This window comes from Ceratotherium simum, chromosome 18 (genome assembly GCF_057802395.1).
Source record: "Ceratotherium simum simum isolate JZ-2026a chromosome 18, ASM5780239v1, whole genome shotgun sequence".
NCBI lineage: Eukaryota > Metazoa > Chordata > Mammalia > Perissodactyla > Rhinocerotidae > Ceratotherium > Ceratotherium simum.
Window position 1 is genome coordinate 30869826 of NC_141917.1, and position 24631 is coordinate 30894456.

The window sequence follows — 24631 nt, forward strand, 5'->3', positions numbered from 1 at the left end:
TGGCAAAATGCTACTTGGGTGATTCCCTCTGCTGTTTTGATCCTAGTAGTTCACAGCTTCTGTGCAAGGTTTTAAACTATGTGTGGTGGGTTTTAAACCTTTTCCTGGATTCACCTTTATTTCCCCATTTGAACTCTGTACATGAGCTGCTGCTGATTCTTCTACATGCTGTTTCTCCTCTTCCACACACACAAAGTTTATCCTCCCTAAAGGTTTTTTTTTTTTAAGAATGTGTAACAGATATTTGGGGGGGAAATGCCTAGCTTATCAACAGGTCTAGGGGATAGGAAAGTATGAGAGGTGGGGACAGAGACAGGCAATTATAGTAAATGGAATCTCTTACCCTTGTACCCTTTTGAAAGTGTTTTCTCATTGATTATCTTTATTGGGAGAGAAAAGTTGGTATTCATTTGTTAAATAGTAAGGACTACATTTCTGTAACATAGTATACTTTACGATAGTGAGACTTTCCAAGTCACTGTTTATTCCTAAAAGATGCAAAATACAAATAATATTCAGCCTTATTTTGCATTAGTTTTATAGATATGGAAATTTTGCAGTGTTCTTTCTCAAGCATAAGTATTACTTGAACCATCAGTGTTTATAACTTATCAATCCAAAATTGTTGTGACCTTACCTGTTTCATGGATCCATATAGTAGGTACAGTGGTTGGTTATTCCACTTATCTGAATATTGACATTAATTATTAATCCTTTTGTGCCTTAGTTTTCTCCTGTAAAATAGAGATAATAACAGTACTTTCTTCATAGGGTTGTGAAGATGAAATTATAAAGTGCTTAAAACAGTCTTGCTTCATTATGAGCACATAAATATTAGCTATCTATTAGTCCAAATGTTAGCTTTTATTACTTCAGTATTCTGAATTCGTTATCAAACACATTTTGGCATTCATGATTTCTGGAAGTAATCTTCCAAGTGCAAGAGTTCTGTTATATATTAATTTGTTAGAGATATTGAAAAGGTTCACTATGTTGAGTGTAAACCTCTAAAGTAACATTGACTTCACTACTTAACTCTACAACTTGATTAAGAATTGTTTAGCTTTTCAGTCAGGAAAAACCATCCATTCCCTTTCAAAAGAAGAATATTTATCTCATTTTCAAATTTGCACTGAATCACTCTTTGGCACATAAAATTTTATCTTTAGAATCTGTTTTGCAGATGTAGAGTTTGCTGCTTTAAAACTTGGTTGGTTGAGTTAAGATTTCGTATATATGTTGTATTTCAGAGGCATTTAAAAAAATAAAGAATAGTGGCTGTAATCATGAAGAATAATGGCTCCATACTTCAGCAGCTTGTTGGAAAGCCTGCCTGCACCTGCTAATATCCAGGGAGAAGTTGGTCCAGAAATACCGTTAAGCCCTGGCAGCACCCGGGTAAAGGGGGGTGGAGGCAGATTTCTGTAAGATTTGTCATATCCACTTTATCCTGTGCTGGCTACCGTAATCTCTTTCCTCTTCCCCCATATCTCTCCGTTCTCCACCTCCACCCACTGTGCTCTGTCTTGCTCTTGTCAGGAGGCAGTAATTACTTCTTAACATAAATTAAACAACTATCTGTAATTATAGGCACACTACATCTTTTTCCACATTTTAAGGCCAAATCCACATATCATTTCTTATCTTGAAACATGTTATACGAGTATTTAATTAGTGTACTAGCACTGAGTGACTTTCTTTTATGCCCCAGGTAGATTCATTGTGAATTTCCCACTCCCCAGTAAAGTACATAGAAATGCAGTTGGAGAATTACAGGATTCTTCTGTCTGTTCTTAGTGCCCTCTCCAGAAGAGTTGATTTCCATCAAGGACCTCTTCATGTTCATTTTCGGTTGGTCAGAAATATATACTACTCTTAGAAGCACTAGATCTTTGCTATTTTAATTTCATTTTCTGGCATCTTTCTCTCTTCTCTAATTCTTCATTTATGTTAATAACAGCATCGTTCTCCTTTATCCAAAACCTTTGTCAGGGACACTGTCTTCATTCCTTCTTGGCTTCATACTCTGCAGCAATGGGTCAGGCCCTGTTGCTGGAACACTAGTCCAGGCAGACTTTGGGGCACCCAGCTTGCCTAGGAGGGGAGTTCAGGCCTGCCCTTCCTGATCCCAAACTCCTTATTGGTGTTGACTCTCTGTTGCATCCCAAAGTTTACAGAATACTGTGCACACTCCCTAACTGGGTTTGCAAGGCCTTTCCCAATCCAGTCCTAGCCTGTTTCCATCCTCATCTCCAGACGTGTGTGCAATCCTCCCTACCCGCCCCCCCCCAACTGTATCAAACTATTCGTGATTCCTTTCAAGGCTTTTGCTCATGGTATTCCTTCTGCCATAAATTCCCACTTTCAAATCTAAATTGAATGTTATATCCTCTCCTCAGCCTTGCTTCCTCAGTTCCGTTCCTTTTCATCCTAGCCAGGTTTTATCACTTCCTGTTTGTATTTAAACAGCATTTTATGCAGGAACATTCTTCACCTGCTGTCTCTCTCTTATCACTTCCCACTCCTAATTCCTTCTGCCCTCATCATTCTACCGAAATTGTTCTTACAGACCTCATCTATGTCCTTTATCTCTTAAATCCAATGACGGCCTTTCACTCCTTATTTTACTTAAAATCTCTTTGGAATTGACATTCTTGATCACACCTTCCTTTTAAACTTTGTCCTTCAGCTTTCCAAACACTGCCCTCTCCTGCCTCTGATATTTCTTTCTTGTCTCCTATCTCACTCCTTTTTCTTTTTGCCGCTTATTCCTCAGGTATCTGTTCTATGGAGCTCTGCCTGCTGTAGTTCCCACAGGTGCATCTCTGTCTACGTTCTAATGACTTCTAATTGTATTCCTTTCACCCGCCCTATACAACAAGATTCTCCACGTGGTTGTCTGAGTATCGGAACCTTAACCTTAACCTGCTCTTATCTCCTTTAAGATCATTATCTTTTGTCTTATACCACACTTTCCACAACTCTGCCTCACTGAATGAATGGCCTCACCTCCCTAGCCCTCCTCAAAGTTATTTTTCTTTTACACTCTCCCCACTGCATTGCCTCAGCCCAGGCCTTGATCATCTCTCCCCTGAGCTATCCAACCTGCAGACTTGTCCCCTCCAAGCAGTCTTCCCTACTGCCACCCAAATGGTTTCTAAAATGCAGGTCTGATTATATAACTTAAGTCACTCCTCTATTTAGTGGCTCCATAGTCTCCTAGAGTATAAAGTCCGTAATCCCAGTATATCTCATAAAATACTCTTTACAATCTGGTAATTGCCAATGATTGTTAATGATCTCATCTTCCACTTATGCCCACTGGAGACCTAATCGTCTTGTTGAAGCAAACTACTTGTTTTTCCTAGAATAAACTATGCATTTGTGAGCCTTCTTATCTTTGCATTATCTATACCAATTACTAGGATTCACCCCTCTACCCTCCTCAACTATGAATTTCTGCTGCAGAATCTCAACTCTTCCCAAAATACACACCTCTGTGGAATCCTTTATAGGTCTTTCCAAATGCGCTACCTCTTTCTCTTCTCTGGGTGCTGCCTCATGAGGTGATAATGTTTTTTTTCCAGTTTTTCTCTTCCATTAGGTTATGTGTTCTTGGAGAACAGGCACCTTTGTATCCCCAGATATCTACTAAGATACCTAACTTAAAGTATTTAATATATATATTTGTTGAATTGTGGCCCTATGGCTTATCGCTTGTTCGTTATTTCCACCAATGAAGCTGTGATTTCCGTGAAGGCAAAGGCCCTGGCCTAGTCAATCCTTGTTTCTTCAGAGCCAGGAAGAGTACTCATTCCTCAGCAAAAGCTAATTGTTTTGAAGAACATTTCAGGAAAACTCAAGAGTAGAGCAGTACTGAAAGACAGATAGCTAATAATGATAATATATATTATAAATATCTGTGTATTATATACATCTAGTATACGTATTGAAAGCCTATTACGTGTACAAAACGATGCTAGATATTAAGAAAATAAAAGGAGTGGAAATAAGTATCTGTTTGGAAGATTTTAATTCGGCATTTTAGAAGGTGCATGACAGTCCCCATGTATTCTTTTGAAATACTTGTGAAGCATTTTTGCCATAAGTCTGAGCAGAACAGTTCTTAGCATCTACCTGTGGGTGTTCTCTTGAAACATTATACTCTATTTCTATGAACTTCATGGTAGGTTAAAGTAAAAGGATTTAGAGGGAAAAAAAGGAACCTACTACCTTAACATATTTGGATATTCATCTGAGTATGTAGTTTTCCTTTCCCTTCCTCCTTCCCTTTTCCCCTTCTCTCTTCCTATGTTTAAGGTCACTTATTGAGATATAGCCATGAATATATAATGTCTATATATATATATTTCCTATTTGTACACAAACCTTTAAGCAGTTGAGCATTAGACATGTGGTATAGGGTTTTAATTTAATGGTGGTAGGAAGCCGTTGAGTACTACTTCACCTACAGTGGTCCAGTCCAGCAGGTCACGTGGACTAGAACTTTGTATGTAATTCAGAATCCTTTACTTCTTTTTTTTTTTATTATTTATTTATTTATTTATTTATTTATTTTTTCCCCAAAGCCCCAGTAGATAGTTGTATGTCATAGTTGCACATCCTTCTAGTTGCTGTATGTGGGACGCGGCCTCAGCATGGCCGGAGAAGCAGCGCGTCTGTGCGCGCCCGGGATCCGAACCCGGGCCGCCTGCATCGGAGCGCACGCACTTAACCGCTAAGCCACGGGGCCGGCCCAGAATCCTTTACTTCTTAATCTACTAGACCCTCATCTCTTGTTGTTAGATTTAGTGAAATAAAAGATTAAAAAGTGCTTCATAAAGAGCTTTAGGGTTATTTGGTTTATAAGAGCAGGGAGTAATTTTTATTTAATAAGAATATTGATATATATTTTAAATTGAGAATCTCTTCTAATTTCATTTGATTCACTTCCTCATCTGAGACTTCCTAAAGTGGTCCTCAGAAATGTTTAATTATTGATGGTTATTCTATGAATTTAATGAGACTTTTAACTATACTGATTCCAGCTGAAACTAGAAGAGGATGGGGCAATTAAAGGATTTTCAGTATATTTACAAAGTTATGCAACCATCACAACAATCTAATTTATAGCATTTCCATCACCCTAAAGAGAACCATGTTTAGTCATTCCCCATTCCTACCCCAGCCCTAGGCAACCACTAATCTGCTTTGTGTCTAGATATTTGCCGTTTATGAACATTTCAGATAAATGGGAACATACAATATATAATCTTTTGCATCTAGGTTCTTTCATTTAGCATAATGTGTTTTGAGGTTCATCCGTGTAATAATGTATAGTGGGTTGAATGGTAGCCCCCCAAAAGATACTTCCATAACAAATTCCTGGAACCCCTGAATGTTAACCTTACTTGGAAAAGAGATCTTTGCAGATCTTCAGATGAAATCATCCTGGATTATCCAGGTGGGCCCTAAATCCAATGACGAGTATCCTTACAAGAGACAGAAAAGGAGAAGACACACAGACGGGAAGGCCATGTAAAGATAGATGCAGAGATTGGAGTAATGTGGTTATAAGCCAATGAAGCCAAGCAATGCTGACAAGGCAGTAGAAGCTGGAAGAGGCAAGGAGGGGTTCTCCCAGAGAGCCTCTGGAGGGAGTAGCCTTCTGGCCTCCAGAACTGTGAAAGAATAAATTTCTGTTGTTAAGCCACCCAGTTTGTACTTATTTGTTATGGCAGCCTCAGGAAAGTCTTACATAGTGTGTATCGCTACTTTGTTTTTGTTGCCAAATAGTTTTGCATTTTATGACAGTTTCATATTTTGTTTATCCATTCGTCAGTTGATGGACATCGGAGTTGTTTCCAGTTTTTGGCTATTATGAATAATGCTTCTATGAATGTTCATGTTAAAGTTGTTGCATGGGGATATATTTTCAATTCTCTTCGGTGGATACTAGGAGTGGAATTATTGAGTTGTGTGGTAAATCTATGTTTAATATTTTGCAAAGCTGCCAAACTGTTTTCCAAAGTGGCTCTACCATTTTACATTCCTATCAGTAATGTATGAGGGTTCCAGTTTCTTTCCTTCCTCACCAACACCTATTATTTTCCGTCTTTTTTATTATAGCTATCTAGTGGGTATGAAGTGGTAGCTCATTGTGAGTTTTTTGTGCGTGTGTGTATGAGGAAGATCAGCCCTGAGCTAACCTCCAATGCCAATCCTCCTCTTTTTTTGCTGAGGAAGATTGGCCCTGGGCTAACATCTGTGCCCATCTTCCTCTACTTTATATGGGACGCCCCCACAGCATGGCTTGACAAGCGGTGTGTCAGTGCGCGCCCGGGGTCCGAACCCGCGAACCCCAGGCTGCCGAAGCGGAGCGTGTGCACATAACCGCTGCGCCACCGGGCCAGCCCAGTCATTGTGATTTTTATTTGCGTTTTCTTAATGACGAATGATGTCAAGCATCTTTTCATGTGCTTATTGGGCATTCATATATATTCTTTAGTGAAATATGTATTCAGATCTTTTGCCCTTAAAAAAAATTGGGTCACTTATCTTTTTGTTGAATTGTAAAAGTACTTTAAATATTCTAGATACTAGTCTCATATCAGATATATGATTTACAAATGTTCTCTCCAAGTCTATGGCTTGTCTTTAAACTTTCTTCGTAGTATCTTTCAAAGCACATACATTTTTAATTTTGATGACATTCTACTTATCTTTTTTTTTTCCTTCTATCATTTGTGCTTTAGGTGTTGTATCTAAGAAACCGTTCCCTAATTCAGGGTCCATTTTGAGTTAATTTTTGTATCATGTGAAGTAAGGGTCCATGTTCACCTTTTTGCATTTGGATATCCAGTTGTCTCAGCATAATTTTTTGAAAAGACCACTTTTTTTCCCCTGAATTGTTTTGACATCTTTGTTGAGAATCAGTTGGCCGTAAATGTAAGGGTATAAGTGATTATTTATTGTAGCATTCATTCCTTACTCTAACTCTAGATTTCATAAGGCCTAACTTTAATAATTGTAAGTATAAAACATTAACACCAAATACATTTCTGCTAAATGCGATTGTATTCTTATTGCAATTACTGTGTGCGTGTATGTGAATTATGTGTGTTTATAAAAATTACTGTGGATCATATAGAAGCTAGAACATTTTTCCCATTTCTGTGGAACTTCAGTACCTTGATATTTGGGCATTTTTGAAAAGAAGGTTGTTCTCGTTGGATTTGTTCTGCCAAGAGAGCCAGCAACTTTCAGACTCTTACATCACTCAAGTTGCTTGTGTAGTCTTTTGAGAAAAATTAAACCAAGATCTCTTAAGTGATTTCCATGCAAAATTAATGCTTTCCTTGACTTCTGCCAAATGCTGTGATGCATTTATGCAGCAGATGCCAGAAAGTTTAAAACTTGTATCTGGAAAGATGTCAAAATTTTAAGACAGAAAGCATTTGTGCCTGGGGCAATGTAATGTCCCCACCTGTGTCTTTTGCTTGTCTTCTGGGTGTTTTCATTCTGTGTCCAGAAAGGTCCAGGCAGATCCTTCTTCTATTTTTAAATCTTTTTTAATGAAACACAGTTTTAATTTTACAAGACCAGCTCTCACTCCAAGTTTCAAAATATGTGTTCTTCAGCATAAAATGTTTTGACAGATACCTAATGGCCTAGCACTTTAGCAACCATTTTTTTAGGCAAAGATTCAGAGAATCAGAGCCATAAAACCATGTGTAATTAGTCACCATCTAATGCTATGTAAATTTATATTTCATCCGTCTATATGCTAGGTTAGCTGCTTTTTTTCTTTCTGTTATTTTGATAACTAGCTCAACCTGTTAATATACCACTGAAATAATGGAATATACTTGGTTGTTGGATTTATTAGCTTTAGTATTTTACTTATGGTCTAAGAGGAAGAGCAGAAAGGAACTAATATTTATTGAGTGCCTACTGTGTTCCAAGTACTGTTCTAGACACATTTACATCCCTTATCTCATTTAATCCTCCCAACTCCTCATGGATGGTATTATTATCCTGGTTTTAGAGATGAAGAATTTTAAACAAGCCAGATAATGATAATGATATGTAATACTTGTGTGGGCCTTTCATATCCTAATTCTAAAGTATCATCTGACTTTTTGAGATGTTCAGTTATAAAAAAAACAGAAACTATCATAATTTATCCCCGCTGTTGCAGAGCTGAGGGTAGGAAAAAAAGGCACTGAGGTATTTCTCAACTCTTTGTGCATATTAACTATGGGAGGCATAGTGAACGGAGACAAGAGACAAGCAATACAGAATACATTCTGTAGAGGGTAAGGTTTTATGATGCTCAGATACGAATGATGCTGGAATGATTGGATATCCATATGCAAAAAAAAAAAATGAACCTTGACTTTATACCACATATAAAAACTAGTTCAAATAGATCATAGACCTAGTTGTAAAACTTAAAACTATAAAACTTCTAGAAGAAAACATAGGAGAATTTCTATAACCTTGGGTTAGGCAAAGATTTCTTAGATACGATATAAAAAAAATTTGGTAAATAGAACTATATCAAAATGTAAAACTTCTGCTATTTGAAAGACTTTAAAAAAATGAAAAGGTAAGCTACAGACTTGGAAAATATTTGCCAAACACATATCTGATAAAGAACTTGTATCCAGAATATCTAAAGAACTCTCAAAATACAATAATAAGAAAATAAACAACTAAGTATTTAAAACAAGCAAAAGATTTGAAGAGATATTTCACTAAAGAACAAAAATGGATAGCAAATAGTGCATGGAAGGATTCTCAACATCATTAGTCATTTAGGAAATGTAAATTAAAATCACAATACCAATAAACACCTATTAGAATGGCTTAAAAAATGATAATACTAACTGTTGTAAAGGATATAGAGCAATTAGAACTCTCATACATTACCAGTGAGAGTTCAAAATGGGACAGCCACTTTGGAAAACAGTTTAACGTTTTTTTTTTTTTTTTTTTTTTGTGAGGAAGATCAGCTCTGAGCTAACATCCATGCCAATCCTCCTCTTTTTGCTGAGGAAGACTGGCCCTGGGCTAACATCCATGCCCATCTTCCTCTACTTTACAGGGGACGCCGCCACAGCATGGCCTGACAAGCGGTGCATCGGTGCACACCAGGGATCCAAACCCAGGCTGCCAGCAGTGGAATGTGGGCACTTAACCGCTACGCCATAGGGCCTGCCCCACGTTTAATGGTTTTTTATAAAGTTAAACATACACTTCCCATATGACCGGCAATCCCATTTCTAGGTATATTTAGCCAAGAGAAATGAAGACTTATTTTTACAAAAGAAAAACCCCCAAAACCAAAAAAGCTGTACATGAATATTTATAGTGGCTTTATTCACAACCACCTCAAACTGGAAACAACCCAATATCCTTCATTTGGTAAATGGATAAACAAAATGTGGTATATCCATATAGTGGAATGTTTTTTAGCAACACAAAAGAATGGACTATTGATATATATATAACAACTCAGATATATTATGCTAAGTTAAAGAAGCCAGAGTCAAAAGGCTATATACAATATCATTCCCGTTATATGATTTTGGAAAAGGCGTAACTATAGGGATACAAAACAGATCAATAGTTGCCAAGGGTTAAAGCTGGGGAGGGGAGAGGTTTTTATAAAGAGGCAACATAAAGGAAATTTTTGGAATGATAGAACTATGCATTTGTCAAAACTCACAGACCTGTACATTTAAAAAGATGAATTTCATTGTATGTTATACCCCATTAAGTTTTATCTTTCTATCCATCCATCTATCTGTCTGTCTGTCTGTCTCTCAGTAAGAGAAGTCTAGACATAGGCACGCCAGAGTTGGTTTGGTGGCTCTACTGTCAGCAAAGAGCATGGTACCTTTTATTTTGTTGCTCTGATAAGATGCTGCTTGAGCCCAGCATTATTTCTAGAGTGCTGATAGAGGAAGAAGTAAACAAGAAGGAATGAAGAAGGGTCTGCCACCTTCTTTTAGAGACTTCCCAAAGTCCTACACTACTCTTCCATTTACACCACATTGATCAAAGCATAGTTGCCATGTTTCATCACATCTAGCTGCAAGAGAGGCTGGGAAATACCGACTTTGAGAAGAAAGGAGAATGGATGTTGGAGTATGCTGCTAACACTATCTGTCACATTGCTTATGACTTCTAGTTGTCAAAGTGTCCTGTTACACTGAAGTTAAGTCTCCTGGCTCCTTACTAGGTTGCTTTAAATCCTGGAGTTCTTTCTGTTGTTCCTGTGCCCTGTTCCTAAACCCTTATGTTTGGGGTTACATTTTGCTAGTCACTAGTTCCTAAAATTCAGTCAGTGCAGTCTTATGTCAGGCACTGGGTTTGACAGCTCTGAAAACTAGGGTTTGGTAATGTTAAACAATTGATTAAGTTCCCAAGCAAAGGTTAGGGGAAAGACATGTGAAAGTTATTAAAAAAGAAAAAAACCTTCATTTGGAATAGATCATAAATATTTGACAGAAAATGCTGGCTATTTGAAATCTATGCATTTAAAAATCAATTGCATTTCGTTGTATGTTGATTATACCTCAGTAAAGTTGATTTCTAAAATACTTAGATAAGCAGTGAATTTCCTTCGTTTATTCAACAAACATTTATTGAGGACCTAGTATGTGTTATGTTCAAGAGATGGTGCAGAGCCTAGGCATACAAAGATTTAAAAAAAAAAAATGCACCCTTGCTCTCAAGGAGCTCTTCTTGTAGAAGGGATAGATATATGTATATATTTTTTGGCTGAGGAAGATTCACCCTGAGCTAATGTCTGTTGCCAATCTTCCTCTTTTTTTTTTTTTGTATGTGAGCCTCTGTGACATCATGGCCACTGACAGATGAATGATATAGGTCCATGCCTGGGAACCGAACCCAGGCTGCTGAAGTAGAGCGGGCCTAACTTAACCACTAGGCCACTGGGGCTGGCCCAGAAGAAATAGATGTTAACGTGTTTAGTTATAACTTACGTGATTGATGTCATAAGAGGGAGTTAGAAGGTAATACGGGAACCTGGGTATAGTAAGTTCCCTAGTTTTGTTCTTTTTAGAAATTATGTAGGCTGTTCCAAGTTGTTTGCATTTCCATGTAGCTTTTCGAATCAGCTTACTCAAGTTCTACTCCAAAGAAACTCTGCTGGAATTTTGATTGAGATTGCATTGAATCTAAAGGTTAATTAGGGGAGAATTGAAATCTTAACAATATTGACTCTTCTGATCCGTGAATACAGTATATTTTCTCATTTACGTGGATCTCCTTTCATTTCTTTCAGAAATGTTTTATGGTTTTCAGTGTACAAATACTAAACATACCTTGTCAGATTTCATGTTTATTCATGCTGTTATAAATGGTATTTTTTCATAATTTCAACATCCAATTGTTTGCTGCTAATCAGTAGAAATAAAATTGATTTATGGTTATTGACCTTGTATCCTGTGACCTTGCATCCTGTGACCTTGCTAAACTCGCTTATTCTAGTAGCATTTTCGTAAATTCTTGGGATTTTCTATGTAGATGATTATGTGGTCTCTTAATAAAGACAGATTCATTTCTTCTTTCTAGTCAGTAAGCCTTTAATTTCTTTTATTTGCCTTATTGTACTGGCTGGCAACTCTAGTATAGAGAAATGATGAGAGTTAGACATCATTGCTTTGTTCTCAAGTGTAACAGGAAACCATTCGGTCTTTCTCCATTAATTATATTACCTGTAAGTTTTTTATAGATGTCCTCTATCAGGTTGAGCAAGTTCCATCCTATTCATCCTTTTGCTAGTTTCCTGAGACTTTTTTTTTTTCCCTGAGGAAGATTAGTCCTGAGCTAACATCTGTTGCCAGTCTTCCTCTGTTTTTTGCTTGAGGAAGGTTAGCCCTGAGCTAATGTCTGTGCCAATCTTCTTCCTTTTATATGTGGGTCGCTGCCACAGCACGGCTGGCGAGTGGTGTAGGTCTGTGTCTGGGATCTACACGCATGAACCCGGGCCACTGAAGCGGAGTGCACCAAACTTAACCACTAGGCCATGGGGCCAGCCCCCTGAGAGTTTTTTGTCATGAATGGATGTGGATTTTTTTTCAAATGCTTATTTTGCATTGATTGAAATGATCATGTATCTTTTTTATTTTTCAGTCTGTTGATATGGTACATTATATTGTTTAATTTTCAGTCCTTTCAGTCCTTCTTTGCATTTCTGGTTTAAATGCCACTTAATCATGATGTATTATCATTTTTATACACTGCTAGTTTGAATTTGCTCATATTTTATCAACGATTTTTGTGTCTGTGGTCATTGAGGATATGGATTCATAGTTTTCTTTTCTTGTGGTGACTTTGGTTTTGGCATCAGGGTAATGCTTGCCTTATACAATGAGTTGAGAAGTGTTTCCTCTTCTATTTTCTGGAAGAGTTTGTTTAGAGTTGATATTATTTCTTTCTTAAATGTTGGGTAGCATTCAACAATGAAGCCATCTAGAGTTTCCTTAGTGGGAAGATTTTAAACTATGTATTCAGCTTTTTTAATCATATAGGAATATTCTAGTTATTTATTTCTTATTGAATGAGCTTTGGTAGTTTCTGTCTTACAATGAAATTTTTCCATTTCATCTAAATTATCAAATTTATTTATATAAATTTGTTCATAAAATTCCCTTATTATTATTTTAATGTTGTTAAGATCTGTAATGATATCCTCTCTTTCATTCAAGATATTGCTGTTTGATATTGTCTCTAGTTTCTGTTTTTTTCATCAGTCTAGCTAGAGGTTTATTAATTTTATTGAACTACTCAAAGAACCAGCTTTTGGTTTCTCTACTGTTTTTCTTTTTTCTATTTTAGTCATTTGTCTCTCATTTTCATTATTTCTTTCTTTCTGCTTGCATTGGATTTAATTTTCTCTCTTTTTTCTAGTTTCTTAAGATTGAATCTTAAGTCACTGATTTGAGGTCTTTCTTTCTATACACAGTTAAGGCTATATTTTCTCTCTGTGCTCTGCTTTAGCTGAATACTGTGAATTTTGAAATATGTATTTTCGTATTTTTTGGATTCAAAGTATTTTCTAATATCCCTTCTGATTTTTTTCTTTGACCCATGGATTATTTAAAATTGTATTTATTAGTTTCTAAATGTTATGGAAAAGATATGTTTCCAGATATATTTATGTTATTGACTGCTTATTTAATTTTATTTTCTGACAATGTACATACTTGATATGATTTTGGTCATTTTTAGTGTGTTTAGATTTGTTTTATGGCCAAGAAGATGGTATATCTTGTTCAAATGTACCTGAAAAGAAGACACATTCAGTTGTTGTTGGGTGAAGTGTTATATGAATGTTAATTAGCTCAACTTGTTTGGTAGCTCAACTTGTTTTTGAGGTCTTTTATATCCTTACTGATTTTGGGGGGAGAAGAGAAGGATCTACTTATTCTCTCAGTTACTGAGAGAAGAGTGTTGAAGTGTACAGCTATAAGTATGGATTTGCTATTTCTTCTTTTATTTCTATTAAGTTTGCTTTTGTATTTTGAAGCGTTGTTATTAGGGGCATGTGCATTTCAGATTGTTGTGTCTTCTTCAGCAACTGACTCTTTATCATTATGAAATTTTCCTCTTTCTCTCTAGTTTTCCCTTGTTCTGAAGTCCGCTTTGTCTGACATTAATATGGTCACTTCAGCTTTCTTTTGATTGTTTACATGGCACATCTTTTTTCTCCATCTTTTTATTGTTAACATTTCTAAGTCTTTAAAGGTTTTTTTGTGTTTTTTAAAGACATCATCTGCTGAGTCTTGCTTTTATCTAATCCAATCTGACAGTCTTTGCTTTATTAATTAGAGTTTTTAGAAATTCCAAATTTTAGGAATTTGGAAATTCCATTCCCAGTTAATGCAATTATTGATGAGGTTGGATTTAAATCTACCATGTTGCCATTTCTTTTATATTTATCCCATAGTCCTTTATTATCTCTTCGTGTTTTTGATAGGATTAATTTTTTTTTTCCATTTTATCTCCATTATTATGTATTCATTATTAAAAATGTGTTAGTGATTGCTCTAGGGTTTGTAATATACATCTTCAATGTGTTAAAGTCTCTCTTCAAGTAATATACTATTTCAAGTATAGTATAAAACTAAGTATAGTATAAAACAATCTCTCCCTCCCAACCTTTATGCTAGTGTTTTCATACCTTTTACTTGAACTATTCATGTTAAAACCTCACAATACATTATCATTTTTGCTTTACAGCTATTTATCTTTTCAAGAGATTTAAACATTATTTTAAATGTCTTTTACATTTACCCTCATTTTTACCATTTGTGGCACTCTTCATTTCTTTGTGTAGATTCAGATTTCCATTAGTGTCATATTTTTTTTTTTCCTGAAGAACTTCCTTTAACGTTTCTTGTAGTACCTGTCTGATGGAAATGAATTGTCTCACTTTTCTTCACCTGAGAAAGTCTTTATGTCACCTTCTTTTTGAAATGTATTTTTGTTAGCTATAGAATATTAGATTGACATTTTTTTCTTTCAGAACTTGAGAGATGATGTTCCATAGTGCTTTAGCTTGGATACTTTCTACCAAGAAGTCACTGAACTCATCTTTGTTTTTCTGTATATTGTGTTTTTTTTCACTCTCTGGATCATATAGATTTTGTTCTATCCTCTCTTAGTGGCAGTAATACTTTGCCTGGGACTGTGAACAGGAAGGTGTTTTGTCCTTGCCCCAGCTTGAGACTGCTGTTGCTTGTTACTTGGTGAAAACTTGGGGGCAGACAGCTTTGTTTTTATTCCTCCCCTAGAGGCAGAGATCTTTGCCTAGGCCCTAGAGCAGAACAGCATTCTTTTTTTAGTGACTTATTTTTTTCAATGTGTTTTCTGGTGTTTGTTTTATAATGATGCATTAACACATGTAAGTAATTTAGAAATTAATGTGTTTTTACAGGGGGTGTATGTTCAACAGTTTTACTGATCAGAGTATATAGTCAGAATTGTTTGGAGGCCACTGCTTTAGAGGCTCAGAACTAATAGCTGATAGATTTGAAGTAGCATTTGCCACTTTCTGTTTGATATGATGACATCACGATATGGATGGTTCACTTTATTTCAGTGAGTAACCTCATTTATAAATAGAGAATGTTTTACAGTGCACATTTTATTTTATTTTAAAATAATCATTAGGTTTATATGCTTAAAAGGTGAAGCTGTCGTTGTGTGCTCTTTTGTATTTTAAACTCCTTTCTTTTTTGTAAATGAAAATTTCCTTATCCTTTTTAGGACTGTGAGGACATGGGAAGTTGAAAATCCAAGGAAGCAAAAAAGCGTGTTTAAACCACGGACAATGCAGGGTAAAAAAGTAATTCCCACCACATGCACATATAGTAGAGATGGAAACCTCATTGCGGCTGCCTGCCAGAATGGAAGCATACAGATCTGGGACCGAAATTTGACTGTAAGTCAAGGACATTTAAGTCCGCTGTTCTTAGAAGAAAACCACCTTATAAAGACAAACATCATGTTAAAATATTATGAAGGTCAATTTCCTGAGTTTAGCCCTAATTTAAACTTCAGTGTTAGTTGATAAAACATTGGGACTTTTGCAGTAAACAGCATTTCAGCAAACATTCCAGCTGAGTATTTTCCAATGTGTATTAGATTTTGTTTTTAAAATAATTAGATCTTTTGGTATAAAATTTAAAAAGCACAGTTCAGCTTATTATATGGCATTTCAATATACTTGATTTTGAAAGTGAAGGATTTGACAGTAATATAAAACATGACTAAGCAGAGAACTAGAAAATACCCTTCAAAAGATTTAAGAAAATCATGAAATGATCAGGATGATCTGTCAGTTGTTTTGCAGATATTTCTGTAGTAATTTAAATAATATTTTGTTTTAACATTCCATGACATTCCATTTGGATAGGTTTCAGATTTTTCCTTTACAGTTTTAGGTCATTATTAGAATAAATTTTGGAATTGGAAGGGATTATAAAATTCTGTAACCATGAGGGCTGGCCCCATGGCTTGGCAGTTAAGTGCGCGCGCTCTGCTACTGGCGGCCCGGATTCGGATCCTGGGCGCGCACCGACGCACCGCTTTTCCAGCCACGCTGAGGCCGTGTCCCACATACAGCAACTAGAAGGATGTGCAGCTATGACGTACAACTATCTACTGGGGGGCTTTGGGGAAAAAAAAAAAAAAGGAGGATTGGCAATGGATGTTAGCTCAGAGCCAGTCTTCCTCAGCAAAAAGAGGAGGATTAGCAAGGATGTTAGCTCAGGGCTGATCTTCCTCACGAAAAAAAAAAAAAAGAATATATAAAAAAAATTCTGTAACCACGGGAATAACGAATATAAAAGCCTTTGGCTAATTCTGTGAATTACCAATAAACTTTAAAAAGGGCTTTGCTGTATATATAGATGGTAAAGCAAGAAGTTTTGATAAGTGGAATGATTTTAGATTACCAATGTTAAAATGAAAATCTATACTAATGTTATGATATAATTTGGTTATCTTATTTTAATAAAAGGTTGTGGTTAAATTATTAACTCAATAAATATTTTTTAAGTACCTGCTATATGGCAGGCACTATTCTAGGCACTGGCAATACTGCAGATTATCAGAAATTCCTGCCCTCATGGAGTTTACATTCTAATTCTTTTTAAAAATTATAAAGATAATATTCTTCCAAATAAAATTGCCCACCAGACATTTGCATTTTGAAAAGGATCCTGGGAAACATAGTTGTCTTTTCAGGCAGATGAGTTAAGGTCAGTTTTCTTGGAATAAGGTGAAAGGTAATGATAGGGGAAAAAGAATCCATGTTGATAATGCTGGAAATATCTCTGGCATTTTCTGTTTGTCAGATCTTTTTATTTCTGTTTTCATCTCCACTGTAAACCCCATAAAGCTTCATAACAGCACAGAGATTTTTAAAATCCTTTGAATTGTAAACTGAGATTTTACCAAGCAATAAATTTTTTAGTAACTGGCTTTCATCGTCTCTGGGTGCTGTTGATTTAAACTTAGAAATTCTAAAACTTGAAGTTTTCTTGTGTAGCTTTAATAGTGGTGTGTTTGATATAGTGCATATATATATGCCGTTTTCTTAGAACCCGTATATTTTTATAAAGTTGAGTATAGCTTTTAAAGATTGGCCTTGCATATCTCTTGAAATAATGAGTGTCTCCTACTTCCAGTTTTGTAGAAACAAAGCTATTTGAATGCCAGTGTCCTCCCCCAAAATCTTTTAAGCCTTTTGACTGATTACATTCTTTGATTCTTTTTTGTTAGAATTTAATAATACATGAATGTGTAGCTTATTATGCCATATCCTATTCATTATATTTGTATTTATATTTTTCCATTTGCTTGTTAAGTGTGTGTCACCTGAAGACAAATCAAATTGAGAAGTAAAAACTTTCTAGCAGGAAACACAGCTTGATTTAAAAACAGATTTTTAAAAAATTTCTAACAATAATAATAAATCATCCACAGGAAAACACTACAGCTGAGGTAAGAAAGCAGTAGTTTTACATGCAGTAGCCAAAAAATTACATGGTAAATAATGGTTAATACATACTTTTTGTGACAATTAAGTAAAGCTATCATAATTGCCATGTTTAATCATAGAATTCTCATTAGACCAACTTGAACTTGAACAAATCAAATGAAACATTTTTCTTTGTTTAGAAGTAAGGTGTCTGTCTATTAATGATAAATTCCTGTGTTCTCAAGACCTACTTTTATTCTAGAATTATACTGGCCAGTGTGGTAGCCATTAGCCACATTTGACTATTTCAATTTAAATTAACTAAAATAAAATACAATTAAAATTTCAGTTCTCAGTCATACTAGCCAGTTTTCAAGTGCCCAATAGCACATGTGTCTAGTGGCTACTTACTGAACAGCACAGATAGAAAACATTCCCGTCATGGCAGAAAGTTCCCTTGGACAGTGCTGCTCAAGGGGAGTGTTTGCTCAACGTTCCCTTCGGTCATATGATGATGGCCTGTTTTTCAGTTTGAGAAGACCTCTTCAGAGGAGCTTCTACAGGTCTGCACTGCGTCCCTGGTCCCTCACCCCCCATTCACCAGCATATATCTATGCAACAGCAAGGAGGAGGCCAGTGCTTGGTTGGAGTACAGTGAGGGAGGTGCAAAATATGGAGATATGACATTGGAGAGGTAACAGCATACACCCTGACTCAGGGCCTTTGCATGTGTCAAACCTTTTAGCCTGCAATACACCACTTCTAGATGTTCACATGGCTTTTTCCCCTCACCTCTTTCAGTACTTTACTCAAATTTCCTTCTCTCTGCAAGGCCTTCCCTGACTCCATCGTATATAAAATTGCAGTCTTCACCCCACCAGTGGTTTTCTTTATCCCTGTTATTTTCTTCCATAGTGCTGATCACCATCTGACATACTATACTATATATTTTACTTCCTTGTTTATTGGTTATTTCCCTCCAGTAGGATATTGGCTCCACGAGGGAAAGGATTACTGTCTGTTTTGCTGCCTGCTATATTCCCAGAGCAAAGAACAATGCCTAGTATATAGCAGATCCCCAATAACTATTTGTTGAATGAATGAGTGAAGGAATGTATTCTGAAAAGGTAACTTAAAATGAGATTGTCAGTTTATTTCTAAGGAGACATTAAAAAATAGTAGCATAAAAAACTATTCTAGTTGTTTGAAAACATAATGAGATAGAGGTATGAGAAAGAAATAGATATTGAGGTAATTTTTGGCATATCCTTAATGATGTATAAATACACAATCTGTATTAACATAGGTGGATTTTTAAAAACTGTTTTCATGTCTCTCTCAAGTCTAATTTCTGGCTTTTAAAAATATTCCAGCATGTATAGTCTTATGAATACCTACTGACTTCTGTTCATATAAAATCACCTGCCAAATTCTTTGAACATATTTTGCTCAAAACAGTGTTGCTGCTCTTTAATATCTATCAAGAATCTACAATATGAAATATGCTAAACTCTTTACTAAAAGAATATGCTGTATTTACTTGTATTGCAATCACTATTTGTAGACTAGCATTTTGGCAGGAAAGTGGGGATCCGTCATATTCATGGAGTTTTGCCTTCCCTAGACACAGGTGAAGGGAGGGAATAACATTTGAAGTTTGATTTGGCAGTAGAGTACTACTAGCAATTTGACCCTCTCTCCACCTGACTGCCTCCCACTGCTTCTTTGGCCTGCAGTCCCAGCCCAGATTCTGGGGCTGTCCCTTTTGGGAAAATGATGACACACTACAACCCCTTACCAGAAAAGGCTCAAGCCCACAAGATACTGCAGAGACATTTCTTGAGCTCAGTGGTTGATTAGTGCCCACAGTGTCTCAGCCTGTCTAGAGAATGGTTGATATGGATCAGAGAAAGCTGGGACAAAAATTAGTAATCACATCAGGAGATAAGTAAGCCCCTAGTGAATAAGAGAATGTGAAGGAGAGAGAATACAAGAAATAAAGTCACCAGTAGTAGTTTACATCCAGTGTACCACAAATCTTTAAATGTCTCCAATCACTGTCAGATGACCCATTTTGAGATTAGGTTGATTTATGTCCTTCCACACCTTTCCCTTTGTTAATATGTATTTACACAGGTTGAAAAGTTTTGCTTGTTTTTATATAGAGTGAATTTGTAATTTGCTTTTTTTTGCTTGAGAGCATAACGTGGACAACCTTGTAAGTGAACAGATATAGCTCTAATTTGCTTAAAAAAATTTTTTTTATTTAAATAGAATCATAATTTTATACACAGGAAATATATACTTTTCAAAAAATTTATTGTTATTATTATTATTTTATTTAATTGCCTCTCCTCTCTCATTAGTCTGTCTCTACCCCATAATGCTTGTGAATTACTTGGTATGTATCCTTCTGTACTTTTCTCCATATCTCTATATCTGTATCTAGCTAGCTAGCTATCTAGATCAGGAATGTTTCACCTGGTATTTTTCAGCACCCACCACCTCACTGAGGATGAGACCAAAGACAAAAGGTGTCTTTTCCCTTCTGCCTGTAAAGACTGATCACTTAATAATTCACAGCTTTTAGCCAATGAGTTGTTCAAGTAAAAGCAGTGAAGTATTGACTATTGTGGGGAGAGAACTACGTTATAGAGGAGAAAAGAATATTTTATTTTTTAAACAATTTTTAAAAATCAAGTGATTAAGAAAATGGTTCTAGTATCTTCCTTTGAAAAAAAAATAGTGTATCTCTGTAAAAAATATAAAGAGCAATGTTAAAAATTCAAATATAGATTTTTGTCTCTTCGTTAGGCCTAATACTAAGAGTGTAGAAAAATGTATATGGACAGCTCAAAGTCTACTGCATAGTTCTATAACCATTTTGTAAATGACACCTGAGACATACAATTACATTATACATTACTTGGGACTTTCTATCAATCAGTCCTGAGTTTCCTAAGCTCTCTGCACCTTATTTTCCTTGTTTGTGAAGTGAGGGCATGATCTGCAACCTGTCAGGTTATTTTGAGGATTATATTAGGTAATGTATTTAAAGCACCCAGAACAGGACTTGCACGTAACAGGTTCTTAATAACTGCTGGTCTTCATCCTTTTTCTTTTTAGCTGCTAGGTGATTTACAGTTTTTGTAGAATGATGAAGTTAGATCTCAGGATGCTATTTAACTATGGCTGTGAAAGTGTCATGAATCTGAGTTTAACAGATTTCTTGGTGACTAAGGGTATGGTTTAGGAAGATAAGAATATAGACTGCTATAGCCAGTCATTCAATGTATGAAAATACAACCACCATCAATAAATAAGAATGCCATATACCCGTTGGTTAGTTGCCTAAGTAGATATATGAATGATAACAATTTTTTATACAAACATTCAAGAGAAGACATCTGGCATACAAACTATTCTGTAGTATTTTTGACATGCATATTTTTCAAGCTTACGTTTCAAAAAAGTATATCGATTCAAAACACAAACCATCAAAACTGTCCGAAATTGCTTGCAGACTCTGAAGTTAAACACATTTATTCAACTCTGCTCCCTCCTGAAACCTCACTAAAATGACAGAAAAGGCATTTTTAAAAGCATAAACCTACATGGATGAAGAGTATTAGAGAGGAGATGACAGCAGAAACGAGAAGTCAAGACACTTTTGTTAGCTAGAAACCAGATGCATGAATGGTAACTGACTTTGCCAACTAGAGAAAGCTGAAACCTTAGCTGTGGTGGGGGAAGCCTATAAAAGATGAACTTGTTTATCCTGCAATTCTTTCCTCTACTCTGTGCAACCAGATTACTGCTCTTTTTTTAATAGTAAAAAATTAGAGACTGTTTAAATGTTTATTAATGAAAGACTGTCCAAAATATTTATGAACAATTCTAGAGAATATATCACACAGCCATTAAAAAGAAATTAATATTTTGTGCATTTACATTTTACCTAATTACTTGTAAATTTGAGATTATTTCAACCATCTTACTCTTTCTGTACCCTTTAACCTAAATAGTTAATGTTCCTACTGCAATAAGCAAAAAATTTAATAAAAAAAAATAGTTAATGTTCCTTTACTCTCTTTACTTTACTGACTTTGATTTATTTTATTATTCCATTGTTTCCTTATAAACGTGTTAGCTGCAATCATATAGAAATCTTTGCATAATTACAATGTGATTAAATCATGAATCCTTTACTTAATATAGCCTAAAACAAATGATTACTTTTACCACCTTCCCCAAATGCTAATACCTTAAACACCTTTTTAAAAAAAAATTATTTTATTGAGGTTGTATAAGATTGTGTAAATTTCAGGTGTACATTATTATATGTCAGTTTCTGTATAGACTGCATAGTGTTCACCACCAATAGTGTGGTTTTTATCCGTCACCATCCATATGTGCCCATTTACCCCTTTCGCCTTCTCCCCACCCACTACCCCTCTGGTAACCACTAAACAGATTAGTGGTTTACCTTCTCTCACTTTCCCTCACCCCGACAGAAGACTGAAGAATTTACTTTTAGAGTGGATCTGTTAGAGCAACTCTGTATTCCAGGCAGAGCTGAGATAAAGTGAAAATCTTCATGTAGAGCTGTGTTTCCTCTCCCCCTCTTTTATTATTATTATTATAATAGCATTTACTGAGTAGTTACTCAGGGTTAGGCAGTATTTTAAGCACTTTACATGTAATATACCGTTTAATCCTTATAACAATCTTATGATGTAAGTACTGTTACTGTCATCATTTTACAGGCAAGGAAACCAAGACACAAAGAGGTTGAGTTGCCTACCCAAAATTACAGTTAATAAGTGGCAGAACTGGGATTCAATCCCAAGCAGTCTGGCTCAAGAGCCTATATGAAGGGTTAACAAACTATGGCCCATGTGCCAGATTTTCTTTTTTAAATGGTTGTATTGTCTTCCTATGGCTGCTGTAACAAATTTACCATGAACTTAGTGGCTTAAAACAACACAAATTTGTTATCTTATACTTCTATAGGTTAGAAGTCTCGTTGGACCAAAAACAAGGTGTTGGCAGGACTGTGTTCCTTTCTGGAGGCTTCAGGGGAGAATCCATTTCTTTGCTCTTTCCAGCTTGTAGAAGCCACCCACTTTCCTTGGCTCCTGGCCTCCTTCCTCCATCTTCAAGGCCAGCAAAAATGAGTTGAGTCCTTTTCATGTTGCAACACTGTGACCTTCTCTTCTGCTTCTTTCTTCCACTTTTAAAGACCTGTGTGATTACATTGAATCTACTCAAATAACCAGGATAATCTCCCTATTTTAAGATTAGTTGATTAGCAATATTAATTCAATCTCAAATCTTGATTCTTCCTTGTCACGTAAGATAAGATATTCACAGGTTCCAGGGATTAGAATGTGGAAATCTTTAGGGAGCATTATTCTGCCTACCACAATGGTTTTAAAAAAATCAAAATAAGAAAAATACTTCATGACACGTGAAAACTATGTGAAATTCAAATTTCAGTGTCCATAAATAAAGTTTAGTTAGAACAGCCTTGCTCATTCATTTTTGTATTGTCTGTGGCTGCTTTTGCACTACAATAGCAGAGTTGAGTAGTTACAACAGACTATGTGGCCCTCAAAGCCTAAAATATGTACTGTCTGCCCTTTTATAGAAGAAGATTTTGACCCCTAACACAGAGTTTCTAATCAGCTTTTTAGTGCCTAACTCTTAGATTTTAATGGACAGACAAGGATCACTAGACATTTGAGGAAATCCTCTAACATGAAATACAAAGACTAAAGCAAACAAAATAACTTCGAGGGGAGAGAGAGACAATGTAGGAAACAGAAGAAAATTTCAAGAAAAAAAATCTTATAGTTAGTATTCTCAGAGAGAAAAGAGAGAATATTGCAGCCAGGAAACTAAAGCATACTATAAAAATAAGTAAGGAATACTATAAAAATTTTTGAACGTTTAGAGTTCAAGGAAGAGCTCGTGGAAAATAAATAGATGATACCGGGGGGAAAGCCATAGGGGTATTGGAAGATAAAGTCAAGGAAATCTTCTAGAAAGTAGAATAAAATACAGTGAGAAAGAAAAGACAGACTTTTAAAAGAGTCAATTTAGGGTCCAGTATTTGACCAGAATATTTTAGGAAGAGAAAATATAGAGGAGGGAGGATGGAATTAAGTAAGAAATAGTCCCCCGTTCCTGTCCTCCCCCCCGCCCCCCCAAAAAAAGATCTCAGAACTGAAAAAAAAATTTTTTTTCAGATGGGAAGGGCTCATCAAATACGCAGCACAGTGAATGAAAAAGACTCACATCAAGCCACACATTATGAAATTTCAGGGCACCAGGGTTGTAGGGAAGATTCTGAAAACTTGTAGAGAGAGAGAAAGTAGGAAACATGTAATAGAAGGATAATGGGGCCATGTAATTTAGGATGTTGGTAAGACATTTGCTCAAGCTCTGTAGGATCATGATCATAGACTCTTAGCTCAGTAGGGAAAGAAATGAAGAGCAGGAGGGGCTGATAGGTGGAGGGAACGTAGAGAGATCACATCATTTGTTCCACAAGTTATTGAGCATTTTCTCTGGTCCAAGTACTATTCTAGGTGCTGAGGATACCAGAATGAACAAAACAGAGACCCCCACCCAATTTGCTTTCAAACGCCCTGAAGAAACTAGAAAATTGGTATTTTGAGGATTCATCAGAAGACATTATGTAATCTCTCTTAGTGTTTTTAAGAATAAAATAAGACTTTCTTTTTTTTTTAAAGATTTTATTTATTTATCTTTTTCCCCCCAAAGCCCCAGTAGATAGTTGTATGTCACAGCTGCACATCCTTCTAGTTGCTGTATGTGGGACGCGGCCTCAGCATAGCCAGAGAAGTGGTGCGTCGGTGCGCGCCCAGGATCCGAACCCGGGCCGCCAGCAGCGGAGCGCGAGCACTTAACCGCTAAGCCACGGGGCCAGCCCTAAAATAAGACTTTCTAAGCACCAAAGTCAGCTGTCTTTTTAGTCTTTGTTCTTCTTATTGACAATATCACTCTTTGAAACAAGCTTTTCTCCTGCCAGCTTCCCTCTTGCCCTCTAAGTGCAAGGCAACTAGCCTTAATGCATGAGAC

The 24631-nt window shown here is 36.0% G+C and overlaps 1 protein-coding gene across 2 annotated transcripts in view; it reads left to right on the top strand.

Moving 5' to 3' along the window:
- The window catches only part of WDR70 (WD repeat domain 70), a 315307-nt gene that overhangs the window by 174684 nt on the left and 115992 nt on the right, over positions 1–24631 (top strand). For both annotated transcript variants that reach the window (XM_004422748.2, XM_087443211.1), the window contains one exon: positions 15307–15481. In XM_004422748.2, coding sequence (XP_004422805.1) covers positions 15307–15481 — 175 coding nt within the window. The remainder of the gene's footprint in view (positions 1–15306; positions 15482–24631) is intronic.